The 15,249-nt window shown below is 38.4% G+C and overlaps 1 protein-coding gene across 1 annotated transcript in view; it reads right to left on the bottom strand.

The window, feature by feature from the left end:
- Positions 1–11,339, bottom strand: part of LOC123251201 (solute carrier organic anion transporter family member 4C1-like) — a 130,578-nt gene extending 119,239 nt beyond the window's left edge. The window contains exons 1-2 of the mRNA XM_044680402.1: positions 11,060–11,339; positions 8,620–8,883 (exon numbers count right to left, since the gene is read on the bottom strand). Of these exons, the coding sequence (XP_044536337.1) occupies positions 8,620–8,883; positions 11,060–11,339 (544 nt within the window). The remainder of the gene's footprint in view (positions 1–8,619; positions 8,884–11,059) is intronic.
- Between the last annotated feature and the right edge of the window lie 3,910 nt (positions 11,340–15,249).

Here is a 15,249-nt window from a genome sequence, read left to right as displayed (position 1 = left end):
AGCCATACCATTGCTGGGTTTGTACCCCAAAGAGATCATAGATAAACTGACTTGTACGAAAATATTTATAGCTGTGCTTTTTGTGGTGGCAACAAACTGGAAAAGGAGGGTATGTCCTTCAATTGGGGAATGGCTGAACAAACTGTGGTATATGCTGGTGATGGAATACTATTGTGCTAAAAGGAATAACAAACTGGAGAAGTTCCAGGCGAACTGGAGAGACCTCCGGGAACTGATGCAGAGCGAAAGGAGAAGAGCCAGAAGAACATTGTACACAGAGACTGATATTCTATGGTAAAATCGAATGTAATGGACTTCTGTACCAGCAACAATGCAATGACCCAGGACAGCTCTGAGGGATTTATGGTAAAGACGCTACCCACATTCAGAGGAAGGACTGCAGGAGAGGAAACACATAAGAAAAGCAACTGCTTGAATGTATGGGTCGGGGTGGACATGATTGGAGATGTGGACTCGAAATTACCACCCCAATGCAACCACCAACAATTTGGAAATAGGTCTTGATCAAGGACACATGACAAAACCAGTGGAAATGTGCATTGGCCATGGGTGGGGGGAGTCCGGGGGGTGAAGGGGAAAGTAGGAGCATGAATCATGTAACCATGTTAAAAATGATTATTAATAAATGTTTAAAAAAAATCAGAAGGGAAACAACAAATTGGGAAAAAATCTTTATAACAAAAAACTCTGATAGGGGTCTAATTACTCAAATATACAAGGAGTTAAATCAATTGTGTAAAAAATCAAGCCATTCCCCAATTGATAAATGGGCAAGAGACATGAATAGGCAATTCTCAGGTAAAGAAATCAAAAGTATCAATAAGCACCTGAGAAAGTGTTCTAAATCTCTAATAATTAGAGAAATGTAAATCAAAACAACTCTGAGGTATCATCTCACACCTAGCAGATTGGCTAAAATGAAAGAAGGGGAGAGTAATGAATGTTGGAGGGGATGTGGCAAAATTGGGACATTAATGCATTGCTGGTGGAGTTGTGAAATGATCCAACCATTCTGGCTGGCAATTTGGAACTATGCTCAAAGGGCTATAAAAGACTGCCTGCCCTTTGATCCAGCCATACCATTGCTGGGTTTGTACCCCAAAGAGATCATAGATAAACAGACTTGTATGAAAATATTTATAGCTGCGCTTTTTGTGGTGGCAACAAATTGGAAAAGGAGGGCATGTCCTTCAATTGGGGAATGGCTGAACAAACTGTGGTATATGCTGGTGATGGAATACTATTGTGCTAAAAGGAATAATAAACTGGAGGAGTTCCAGGTGAACTGGAGAGACCTCCAGATACTGATGCAGAGTGAAAGGAGCAGAGCCAGAAGAACATTGTACACAGAGACTGATACACTGTGGTAAAATCGAATGCAATGGACTTCTGCACCAGCAGCAATACAATGACCCAGGACAGCTCTGAGGGATTTATGGTAAAGATGCTACCCACATTCAGAAGAAGGACTGCAGGAGAGGAAACATAAAAGATAAACGATTGCTTGAATGCATGGGCTGAGGCGGACATGATTGGGGAAGTGGACTCGAAACGACCACACCAATGCAACTATCAACAATATGGAAATAGGCCCTGAACAAGGACACATGTTACAACCAGTGGAAATGTGCGTCGGCCATGGGTAGGGGGGAGCGGGGGGTGAAGGGGAGAGTAGGGGCATGAAGCATGTAAACAGGTTAAAAATGAATATTAATAAATGTTTAAATTAAAAACAAAGACTTCAATCATAGAGTTAGCTAAGTTTTTGGACTCCATTTTGGGAGTGATCTCTTGGTCTTCTTCCCCCATTACCCAACCTTGCTGAGAGACCCTTTCTGGTCTAACTTACAATTATAGAAAGGATAAAAATAGAAATAGAAATAAAAACAGAAGAGGCAAGGGAAGAAGCTTGGGAGTAGGAACCCCAAAGGTTCCCATCTGAGTTACAGACCCCATAGAAATAGAGAAGAGGGCACCCCAAAATCCCTCTGCCCTTCACCTCTTTCCCCAACCCCTGAATTAAGAATAATAAAAGCCATTCATTAGTCAGATAGCATTCCAGAGTTCCTGAGAGACAACGAGGGGGAGAGGAATAACAGCTTGGTCTGGCTGCCTCCATCTTGGAGCCAGACCACCTGCTGTGAAGTTGACTGACCTCTGGGGAGGCTTTCGTGAACCCCACCCTCATTCAGAATCAGATTGGGGTACCCCATACCTCAGCTTATAGGAAAGCCTTACCCCAACTCCTGTGGGGTGGCACAACCATCCAGGTCACCTAGTTTCAGGGTGACACCCCCTCAAAGTCTGCCTGTGTATATTCAGCAGGAGGGGAGAGCTGGAGGAGAGTCACTTCATAGACTGTCTCTCTCTCTCCCCTTCTATCATATCTTTGGTTTCTGGCTCCTTTTATTATTACACAACGAAGGCCCCTCTGACTATAAATGGCTCCTTCCAGAAATTCCATTTAAAGAGGACATCCATACCATTCTCATCTTCATTTCTCAGACCATACTCTAGACCAGGGGTCGGCAATGTATGAGTCTCGAGCCATATCTGGCTCTTTTGAGGGCCAGATATGGCTCTTTCTGCAGGAGCCATATCTGTCAATTTTTTTTTCATGTGCTATTACAGGAGCACGCACTGTGAGCACTGTACGGCTCTCACGAAATTACATTTTAAAAAATGTGGCATGTATGGCTCTCACGGCCAAAAAGGTTGCCAACCCCTGCTCTAGACTTTTCCATCATGATCTCCTTCCCTCCACTCTTTCAGCTTCCCTTTATGTGTTATCTCTCCCCATTAGAATGTATGCTCTCTGAGACAGGGACTATTTCTCCTTTTACTTATATTTGTATTCCCAGCACACTTGCCTGGCACTTAGGAAATATTTGATAAATGCCTGTTGACTGACTGACCAGATTCAAGTACACTGAGTGATTCCCTTCTGGATGTTTCATGGAAGGGCAGGGATAAGAGACACAAAGGATGAGAAGACATGCATGGTTTGTAATTATTACCATTGAAGAAAATATTCAGATCAATGGCATCATAAAGTCATCAAAGCATAAAAGCACAAAAAAAAATTGACATTCAGACAAAAGAAGGTAATGGGAGAGGAGTGGGCAGGGTAAGGTGACTAGAAGCCTTGCTATTCAAGAATTCATTCAAGGAAGTAAAGATATTTAATCTGACAAAGAAAAAGCTTAGCAAGGGTAGAATAGCTGCATTCAAGTATTGAAGGGTTGTCACATAAAAGAGGGATTTAATTACTTCAGCTTCTCTGAAGAGGCCAGAAGGAAGAGTAATGAGCAGAAACTGCAGTGAAGCAGATTAATGTTTTGTGTAAATATACAGAGAAAATATGCTAACAATTAAAACTAACCAAAGGCATAATGGGCAGTCTCTGACTACAAGTTTTCAATATCTACAATCCTTCAAGTAGAATCCTGCAAAAAGAACTTGAAGAAGATCCTGTAGAGGGGATTTCTGTTTATGTCTACATTGGACTGTGGAACCTGAGAATCTTTCCAATTCAGAGATTTCATGATATGAGGCAATTGACACAATGTCTATAAAGGACAAGAAGATGTCAATTTACATCATAGTTATCATTCCTAAATTTGTTTGTTACTGTTTTTTGGGACATGGAACGTATTATCCCAAAGGAACAGTTTTATAAATAGTAGTTAACTTCTCAAAGTAGGCCATCAATCTGTTTAATCTATAATTTATCTTAAATATCATATGTAACTACAACAAACTAGAAAAGAAACTTAACATTGGGAAAGGGATAAAAAGATAGAGTACATATTTCCATTGTCATACTAATTCTAAGAAATATAAGAGACCTGGACAACCCAGGGTATTGATGTCAAGATTAAATCATTCTTTTTGTAGGGGGATGAAATCTAGGCATTACATAAGGATTACCCCTACTGGTTCTCACCTAACACCAGTTAGTCTAAAAATATGTCATATGTTAAAAACAATAAATATTTAACACAGCTAAATACTACTACTAACACTACTTAGTACTCCACAATGACATCTATCATTTACCTTATTTTCACTCTTGAAATGAGGATGTCAACTTTGCTATTTCTTACATTAACTAATCCATGATTAAAAGTAATTAAATTTCTAGCCATGGGAGAGCTAAGGGGCTGGGTGGATTGAGAGTGAGACCTGGAGAAAGGAGGTCCTGGATTCAAATCTGGTCTTCTGCCTTGGAATAGTATTGATTCTAAGAAGAAAGCTAAGAGTTTAACAAAACATAAACAAAAATAAAAAAAATTAACAAAAATAAATTTCTAGCCTTCTTTTCACAGGAAATTTATAATTTATAATTCTTTCCTTCTTTGTTTCCCCTTCCTTCCTCTTTTTTGAAGACTGAATCTCTATCTCATTCAGGCTAGGGCAACAACTGTGAGTACCCTATGGAAACTGTGAGTACCCTATGGAAATAAATATTAAATGATTATAACCTATATGAGACCATTCACTGTCTAAGGGGGAAAGCAGAATATCTGAATTTTAAAATGTCAAAAACAATTGTCCAAAAGTGTTTCTACAAGTAACAATTCTACAAGAAAAAAATTCCTTTAATTAAAATTTTAAAACTGTGAATAGCTTCCTGATTCCCCCTGCTGATTCTGAACAAGGAATTTTGATCTCTGCTTCTGTCTGAACCAGACTGGGTTGCCCTCTTTAGTAGCAGCGAGGTGGCCATATCTGTACCAGAATTAGTAATTGACTTTAACCCTACTGAAACTCAGAATTTCTGAGTTCAAATGATATATCAACTTACCCTCCTCAAATAGCAGAGATTTCTATTCTCTATTATTATCTCTCACCTGCCTAGACTCTTTCATTTTTCCAATGCCTAAAAGATAGAGCCCTTTTGTAATTCATCTTACCTATTTATATTACCAAAAATTTAACTTTAAATGAAAAATGTGCTATATCTATCATCAAAAGATTCCACATCGAAAACAATATGGGAGAGATTAGGTTTAGATCAACATCTCACACCCTACAACAAGATAAATTCAGAATGGGTGAATGACTTGAATATAAAGAGGGAAACTATAAATAAGCTAAGTGAACACAGAATAGTATACTTGTCAGATCTCTGGGAAAGGAAAGAACTTTAAAACCAAGCAAGAGTTAGAGAAAATTACAAAATGTAAATTAAATGGTTTTGATTATATCAAGCTAAAAAGCTTTTGTACAAACAAAAACAATGTAGTCAAAATCAGAAGGGAAACAACAAATTGGGAAAAAATCTTTATAACAAAAAAACTGTGACAGGGGTCTAATTACTCAAATATACAAGGAGTTAAATCAATTGTATAAAAAATCAAGCCATTCCCCAATTGATAAATGGGCAAGAGACATGAATAGGCAATTTTCAGGTAAAGAAATCAAAAGTATCAATAAGCACCTGAGAAAGTGTTCTAAATCTCTAATAATTAGAGAAATGCAAATCAAAACAATGAATGCTGGAGGGGATGTGGCAAAATTGGGACACTAATGCATTGCTGGTGGAGTTGTGAACTGATCCAACCATTCTGGCTGGCAATTTGGAACTATGCTCAAAGGGCTATTTAAAAAATGCCTGCCCTTGGATCCAGCCATACCAATGTTGGGTTTGTACCCCAAAGAGATCATAGATAAACAGACTTGTACGAAAATATTTATAGCTGCGCTTTTTGTGGTGGCAAAGAACTGCAAAAGGAGGGTATGTCCTTCAATTGGGAAATGGCTGAACAAATTGTGGTATATGCTGGTGATGGAATACTATTGTGCTAAAAGGAATAATAAACTAGAGGAGTTCCAGGTGAACTGGAAAGACCTCCAGGAACTGATGCAGAGCGAAAGAAGCAGAGCCAGAAGAACATTGTACACAGAGACTGATACACTGTGGTAAAATCGAATGTAATGAACTTCTGTACCAGCAGCAATACAATGACCCAGGACAGCTCTGAGGGATTTATGGTAAAGAACGCTACCCACATTCAGAGGAAGGACTGCAGGAGAGGAAACATATAAGAAAAACAATTGCTTGAATGCATGGGTTGAGGTGGACATGATTGGGGATGTGGACTCGAAACTACCACACCAATGCAAGTAACAACAATTTGGAAATAGGTCTTGATCAATGACACATGTTAAAACCAGTGGAAATGTGCGTTGCGTTGACTATTGGTGGGGGTGCGGGGGGTGAAGGGGGAAAGTAGGAGCATGAATCATGTAACCATGTTAAAAATGAATATTAATAAATGTTTAAAAAAAAAGATCAAAGATGAAGAAAAAAAATTATATCCTATGGCACCTGGACATATCTATACTCCCACTGTCTAACTATTATCAGACCCTGGCTATATCCCAGCCCTTGAAACGTATATATTCCCCTCTTTTGACGCACCACTTGGGGAATTCTCTTACAGAACTCCCCCCAGTGCACTGGCAATAAAGCTTTCTCCTGCTTTGGAAAAAAAAAAAAAGATTCCATATCCATTTCAAATTGTGTTCAGGTAAATTCAGGTAAAGGTGAATATTTCCTATTTAAAATACAAATGCAAAGAAAGATTCCAAGATCAGAAGCTAACAATAGTTATCTCATAGTGCCCATTATACGATCTAGAATGTCAAATTAGGTTTCTAGGATTTTTTTAGCTCTGAGGTACTCTAAATTTTAATTTTTACTATTCCAAAAACCTCACAAATTCCTCATTTCACTTTAGACTAAAATTAAAAATTGTACTTCACAGAGGCCCACTGGCAGGATGGTATAATATTAGCTTTAGAATGATTACATGGATGTCAATTGTTTTGTGATGGTATCCTTGTCTCCTATAGTTCTCTAAGATTTAGATTTCATATTTACAACTAGCAGTCACTGTCCTTCCATACCCCTTGTCCACAAAATCTTCTCTAGTAGCAAATTTGTCAATTGGGCTCATCCCTGAAAAATTACTTCTTCAACTTAAATCTTTCAATCCCCATTTTTAAAATTATAATATGTTCTATTATTTCTCATTAACTCAATTCAACCAAACAAGTAATTTCTACTGTTTCTACACAAAATATTCCTCTTTGTTTTATTCTTCTACCCTCATTATGAGTTCAATAAGAACTTTATGGAATATATACCTTCTGATATAATTTTACCTACTTGTACAAATATTAAGATTCGGAATCAATTTTAACTATGAAATTGCTGTTCTATTGTAAAACATTTTATCTAAGATATAATAAACCACACTTAAGAATTATAAAAGGGAATTATTAATCCCTTGCTCTAACTTAATTGGGGAAAGAGCTGGCTGCCTCAGTGGACAGACAGCTAGGCCTAAAGATAAGAGATTCTGTTACCATGGAGACCAGCCCACAGTTAAAGGAAGTGCTCTCAGAGAAGAAGTGATGAAAGAATGACAGTTGGACAATGAGAGATTAAAGGCAAGCATAAGGTGTGAGAAGTGCCTTTTGCTAAGCTTTCCTGAGGGCAGGGTGAAGGAGAGTGTGTGGGTTGGTAGCTGTCCATTGCTTAGTGAGTTAGTTAGAATATATATTTATATACATATAGCTAACCAGGTTTGGCCTGGTTAGCTATGCAGAAGAATTATTAGTAAGACTCTCTCAAAAGATAATTTTCAGGTAGTTTATAAGTTGATGTAAGAAAATTTAGGTAGTTTTTAGGTAGTACTAGGGTAGATAGTTAAATATCTCTCTCTTATCTTTCCATTTTTACTATTTTTTCTCAGTTAAAACAAAAGTTTGTTAAACTGCTCTCCTATCTTTGTCAAGCTCCTAATTTTAACTCCTACATTTCTTGGTGAGCCAGGTAGGAGTTCGATTAATCTTTTAATCTTCTGTTCTGATTATTTTCCTCACTAGTAATGTTTATCCTGGGGAAGTCTTGGAGTAAAAGAGAGGGAGGTGAGATCCGAAAAGTCTTTAAAAATTTGAAAAGCTGATACAAACCAATACTGTTTGCCATAGCAATTTCTAGAGTTGCTGCCTTTCAGAAATAGAAGGCTTTTGGGGTCTGTGAAAAAAGGACTTCTAGAAACACAGAAAAGTTAACCATACCAAACTCAGAAGAACCATTCACTGGAATATACATTGACAGTTATTAAATTGGCTAAGAGTATTTCATTATGCGTTTGGTCTTAGAGGTTTTGCAAATGTTCAGTGAATCTTGAAGTAGTGTGTATTAAATGAGTTTTCAGATTTACAAATTATTTAATAGTATTTTCTTAAATGTTATTATAATAACAAAAATTGAGTCTTATCCTCTAAAAATCTCCCCAAATCTGAATTTCCTTTGAAGAAACTTTTCTTAAGTCTAAGGAGCCAACACATAGCAAAGGAAACCAATCTTGAAATAAAGATATGCATACATATTTTTCTGATGCAAGTTCGTAGACTTTTGGTCTATGGACCCCAAGTTAAGAAAACCCTGTCCTAGATAATTACACAAAAGTCATACTTGACTTGGTCAGTAGAATATTGGTATAATGAATTAATTTTATTACAATTTCAAATCTTTTAAACTGGATATTGTTTATCTAATTTTTTAAGAGAAGCACTTACCTTCAAATTTAGACCCAAAATGATATTCTCCACTTGTGAAATGTGGCAAAGAAAATACAAGAGATCCTAGTCCCATCATAAAGGATGCAAAAGCAAGCCATCTTGGTTTATGCCCTCTTTCTCCAAAGAATGATACAAATAATGACAATAAACAGAATGAAATGTCATAGCTTGATGACACCAGGCCAGTCAAGGAACTCTTCAGTTCATAGCGCTTCTCAATAGTAGATATGCTAATGTTTACTAGGCCATTTACTACAATACCTACAGGGAAAAAAAGAATAGCAAATAAACAGTTTAGAACCATGTCACTACTGTTCACCATTATCAAAGCAATACCAGAAATGTATTTATTCATGTCTTTAAAATTTAATTGGCATAGGACATAATTTAAAGATCCTATAGACTTTCACAAACTCATTATCCTAATATATCTTTTTTATTGAAAAAAATATTAAATTCACTGCAAAATGACAGATCATGGAGAACATTTTTGCTAGTTGTTTTTTTTTTTTTCATGACGAATTCATCTTTTATTCAGCTTTTTCAAATATGTTTGTTCAAAATGAATACATTAAGCCATGGCAGACAAAACCCCATGATACTATGTCACTAGGTAATTTCCTAGAGCAGCAAACCACTGCTGCTTACATACTCCCCGTTTGGAAGATTTCAAAATGTACAGGTTATTCATGGGTCATTGGAAAAATCATCACTAACTGAAACTGGGAAATCACCTTCGTTTATTTCATAGACTTACAGGGAGCAAAATGTGAGTGCTCTAGAGACCACTTATTAGAAAAAGTTCAAAGCAAAAGTAAACATTAGCAAAGAGTCTCTTGTTTCAACCACTAGCCCCTCCAATTATAAGTGCAATAGAACCCAAGAGGGAAAAAATTGTATTCAAGTATCAGCTACCTTAGCCACAACAAATGGGTGTGACAAATAGAAGCAGTTATTTCTCTCCTTGATCAGGCAAGAATTTTATTTTCAAAACTAGTGATTTCCAAAACTAGTGTTGAAAGTTTCAAAAACTAAATACTATTTTAAACTAAGATTTTTAAAAATTATTCAGGTCATTATTTATGGGCTAATCAAATTATTCTTTTTAGTGTGGTTAAAAATAGGCCTGCTAACAGATTAGACACTATCCAGATTAAAGTTCTTTATCTTCTAGTAAATTGCTTCAGTATTATTTCATTGATACAAGGATAGGAAAACTCATTAAAATAATAACCTTAATTTAGGAGGCTAAATTAGGAAACTAAAAAAGGAGTGGAAAGTTACAAGCTTTTAAATGTTGATAAATTTTATTCCAGTTTGGATCTTTTGTTTTGTTGTGAAATACTTGATTGTTCATCATTCATCATTACCTATTTACTTACTGTCCAAAGTGGTTGATCTAATTTATGAAGTGTGGTAAATTCTCCTCTACCTTTTGCAAAAAGAAAAAGATGCCTCCCATATACAAAAGTTCTGCTTCAAGAAATGCTTGACAAGAATGAGTTCCTGTTTTAATGTGTCTTTTTTTTTTAAATAAAAATATTGCTGAAATAACACCTTTAGCTGTTATTAATCATCTATATCATTGTAAATGTATCATGTATCAGGTTCATCTCCAACAATCTGAGATTAACACATTGAGAAAATATTTTAACTGAGAGTGAAGGAAATTGAATGGAAGTTAATTTTGAAGCTGATGTTTTCTAAATCAAAAATAAAAGCATTTAGTCTTGACATTCTCCCTTTTCCTAGGCTTTGACATTTCAAAAGATGTCATTCTTTTTTTTTTCCTAGAAAGCCTATCTACTTTCATACTGTATCATCTGTGTTTCGAAAATCTGATGTACGTTCAACACCTAAAGGATATTCAGAATTCCTACCTTGCTTTAATCTGTTAAATATCCACCAACATAAATATAGGTATCTAAGGCTTAGGAACATAATTCAGACACAGTCTGACTGAGGTTTCTTCTTTAAAATGATAAGCTACTAGAAACCATAAAGTTTTCAAGCTATATTAGAGTGTATTGGATTCAAGGCAGTTCAAGTGATTTTTATTTTTTAAAGAATCACCGGAAAAGCCATAGTCTACAGTGCTGTTGTTTTTTCCTACTAGAAGTTGTGAGGAAGTGTTCTGCTATTAAGATGATCATATAAAATGAAATATGGAGAAATATGTTTGGATTTTTTTTAAGAGCCAAAACCAAAATAAGGGGTTCTCCTTAGCTGAAGGAAGGATATGGCTCTTTCCACCAGTGAAACCCGTCCAGGTAACAAAACTGATTGATTGATTCCCAAACCTGCCCTGCCCAGCCCAATCCACTCCGTTTTCCACCTCCACGCATTTACCAAGGGTCTGAAAGGCGTCTCTACCCACTCAAATCTTTCTCCAGGGCTCCTCGAGGCACAGGGAGCCCGAGTCCAAGATTGTAGTTACCTTGGGTGACAGCCAGGAGGCAGTAGTGAAACAGAAAGCCTTTGGGGTTGTTGCAGCGCTGCAGGAAGGCGGGAGTGAAGCGTCCCCAGCCGCAGGGACCCTCCTCCAGCTCCGGGAGCTGCGCTGGCGGCCGCGGCGGCGGCGGGGGCTGGGACAGCTCTTCTCTGGGACCGGTCTGGACGGAAACCTCGACTTCAGCTGGAGACGCCGGTAAATGACGACCAAGGCTGGGGCTGGATGGGATGAAAGCCGGGTTATCAATGCCTCCATCTCCCTCCATGCTGAGATGAGCTCTCCAGGCTCTTCTCTGGGCTCCTTCAGAGTAGTCACAGGTCGCCTACCTCTCCAAGGGGCTTGTCCTGGGGCCGGAGTAGGGCAGCCCCCGCCTCTGTCTCCGCCTAATTGTGCGTGACCCGCCTCTGTGGCAGCCGCAGCCACAGCCACAGCCACTGCCACCAGCCACCAGCCCTGCAGGAGAGGGAGGGCGGACGAGGCGGGTTAGGCGCAGACCTCACCTGTCTGCTCCGGACTCCGCCCGCTCCGCTTCTCGGAGGAAAGGCTCTTTGCTGTTAGGCTGGCCATGAAGGAGGTGATGACGCCTCCCCAAACCACAAGTGCGCCTGACCTTGAACCTGACCCCGTCCTTCACGATTTCAGTGGCTACCCAGTCCCCATTCAGCCCTGGGTCTCCGGAGGACAGTGCTACCAACACCTGAGAATGAGGAAGGGGAGAAGGAAACAGCTGCCAGCAGCTGTGATGCAACTTTTTCCTTATTGCCTTTAAGTCATAAGGAGTTGGTGAGCAGAGGTAACGGGAAACTAGCCCCAAAGGTACGGATGTCCCCTCAGTCGCTTGCATTTCTCCCAAGGGACCGAAGGTATGGGATTCGCGTGGCAGGACCCCGTGGGGGTTAGCATTAAAGGAGTAAACACAGTTGTTGCCTCAGGACCACATTTTGCTAGGTTTGTTTGTCTCCCCCTTCCCTCCCTCTCCTTTCCTTTGTTCTCAAAAACCAGACCAGTGGTCCCAGAGGTGTACATTCATTCTTTGGGGATATTCAGAGCGATTCTGGTCTGACCTCTTCCCTCCAGTCTTCTTTCGAGTTTACAGATTTTCTTTTCTACTTTCATTGAATGATGAAATAGAAATGAAGGAATAGTTTCCAAACAGGATTATTTCACAGATGCATTTTGTATGGGTACCTAAGATTTAGTTTAGATATTGTCAAGTATTTTCTATCTCAAATAGGGCGCATCGATCAAAAAATAAACTGTTTTTGGTCTAATCCTGTGGTATCAATCAATCAATAAGAGATCCTTTAGGCTTGGAAATTCTTTATACCAAAGCAGATCCGCAACTCTTATGTAATTTATAGTAACGTGAGGCCATAACCTGTTAAGTAACTTATCCAGTCATACAGCCCCAAAATGTGTTACAGATAGAACAGGAGCCCAGGGCTTTCCCCAGAACTGCACCTATCCTTTTTATTTAACCCCTACCTTCTGTCTTAGAATTCTTAGAATCAGTATTGATTCTAGGGCAGATGAGTTGTGAGTGCTAGGCAGTGGGGTTAAGTGACTTGCTCCCGTCACAGAGTTAGGAAGTATCTGAGGGCAGATTCAAACGAGGACCTCCTATCTCCAAGCCTGACTCTCTCAATCCACTGAGCCCATCTAGCTATCCCCAAGCTGACCCTTTTTCAATAATATTCAATAAATGCCTTACATAGCTGAATACCTGGAAGAAAGTATTATTTCTGATGACACCTTTCTTGGAAACAGACACAGGGAACCCATATCCCATTATGATATTTTGCTTTTTTACAGCCACTTCCTGCATCTCTCTTCAATCAATGGAGTTTACTCTATCCTTCATATCACATTATCTAGCCATCCATTAGTCTACCAACTAAACTTTATTAAACACCTCATTTGTGCCAGGTTTTGTGTTAAGTGATGAGAATACAAAGATAAAAGAGAAACCATAAAACAGCATCTGCTCTGAACTTCTAGTGTAGCTAATAGAAAGAAAAAAGTTACCAAATATCTACAGAGTGATTTTGAGAGAGAAACCCCAAAAGAGTGTGGTGAAAGGAGATAAGAGGAAAAGGGAAATCAGAAAAGACTTCACTTGAAATGGGTCATGTGAACTGAGTTTTGAAGCAAACAGTATTCTGAGATACAGAGTAAAGAAGGGAGTTCATTCTAGGAATACAGAATAGCCACTGCAAAGTCATGAAAACTGGAACAATTATCCAGTCCAGTGAAGAACAGTAAGACCAGTTGGTCTAACTTTGATGTGGGTGAAGAGGAATAATGGATAATAACAGTAAAGGAAGATTAAAACAAAGTCATAAAGGGCTTTAAATGCTAAACAAAGGAATTTTTATTTGATTCTACAGTAAGGAGCTACTAGAGTTTTTTGAGTGAGGGAGTAACATGATCAAACTTGAGCTTTGGGAAAATCACTTTGGAAGCTATATGAAGAATAGATTGAAATAGAGAAAGAGAAGGCAGTGAGAAGAATTAGGGGGCAATTGTGGTGGTCCAAGCCAGAATCCATGAGGGTTTGAATTAATTGAGAACTGAAGATAGGGACAAACTTGAAAGATGTGCAGAAACACGATTTAAAAACTGAGTGGATATGTGGGAGTGAGAGAGAAAAGTCAATGACCTCATCCATGTCTAGGAGGATAGTGGTGCCCTCAAGAGTAATATAGAAGTTATTTTCTTGGATAAATTAGCTTATTCATTACTATTTGTGATAGTCTTTTTGCAACCTGATTTTGTTGGGAAACAGTCCAGCCAGTGAATATAATCTGAAAACTATACTTTCCCCCCTTTAAGGGTTAGAGACCAAGGAAATTGGCATCATTTCATTCTGAATCAATTGTATCCCTAGACCACCAATATTTAAAGGAAACAAATGTAATTCTGGTCCAGTCCCAACTCTGTTGAAAGGAAATAAACATTATTTTCCCTCAATCCTCCTCCTCCTGTTCCCTTCAAAAACAGGAATTGAAGTCTTCCTTAGAGAAAATTGAATAAGATTCCTTCAATATCTATCCATGCTTCTTCCTTTTGTTGTTCGCTTGCTCAGATGTGACCCTGTGGACCATTGCATGCCAGTATTGCCCTTAGAGTTTTCTTGGCAAAGATACTAAAGTGATTTGCCATTTTCTTCTCCAGTTGGATTAAGGCAAACAAAGGTTATGTCAATTTGTAATCAGGGGGACCCCAAAGTCTGTGTCAATTTGAGATCTAGCAACCCCAAGTTTAGTCAGCTTGAAAGCTGGCGACCCCAAGCTTGACCCAGTTCCCATGGGAAGGGAAATCTCAGACTATAAATTTCAGACTGAATAATAGACCCTAAAGTAAATGATAATCCCAGATAGGTGGGGGTAAGCAAATGCCAAATACGCTTTTTTGTTTTAGTAATCTCCATTGTATCAGAGATCCTTCCTGAGAAGAGCAACCCCTGGGCAGGGACCATCCTTTTAGTGTCCATTATAAGTAGTCTTATGATTCCTTTCCCAAGCCTGATTGTATCCTATCAGTGTAGTTTGAACACTCCCAATGCCTTGTAGCCATGGTAATGTCAATCAGTCTTATTTCCCTGTCCCTAGGTTCCCCAAAAGGTATATAAGTTCCCCAGTTTTCATGGTTCCTTGGAGCTGTCATCTAAAGCTATGATTTTTCCCAAGTATGGTATAGCCAGAGTGCCAAGACCTTAGACTCTATGTGTTTTTGGGAAGGTGACTTTGTGTAGAGGCCTAAATATTTAAAGCACTATCCCTCTCCTGATTAAATACATAGTTTTTCTGATTATTTAATAGTTCTGTGTTTTTTTTTTCCAATTTAACAGTTATATGACACATTCAGGGTCACACAAATAGTGTCTGAAGTCAAATTTGAACCCAGATCTTCTTGACTCCAGGCCCAGCACTCGATCTTCTAAGGAATCAAGTTGCCTCCATGCCTCCCTTAGATCTTCATCCAGACAACCTATGTGGACATACATACCTAATTTATATAGGCAACAAACACCTTATATTTAGGAGCTTATCTGCAGGAATGTTTTAATACTCCTAGTTGTCTAACTTGCAAAAAATGCTTTTTGATTTTAAAAAATTAACTTCCTTCAGTAATTATGTGGTATTTTGCTTAGAGATAGCCTATTTTTATCTGAA

The sequence above is a fragment of the Gracilinanus agilis genome, chromosome 1 (assembly GCF_016433145.1).
Source record: "Gracilinanus agilis isolate LMUSP501 chromosome 1, AgileGrace, whole genome shotgun sequence".
NCBI classification, from domain to species: Eukaryota; Metazoa; Chordata; class Mammalia; order Didelphimorphia; family Didelphidae; genus Gracilinanus; species Gracilinanus agilis.
This window is presented reverse-complemented; position numbering and strand designations above follow the sequence as displayed.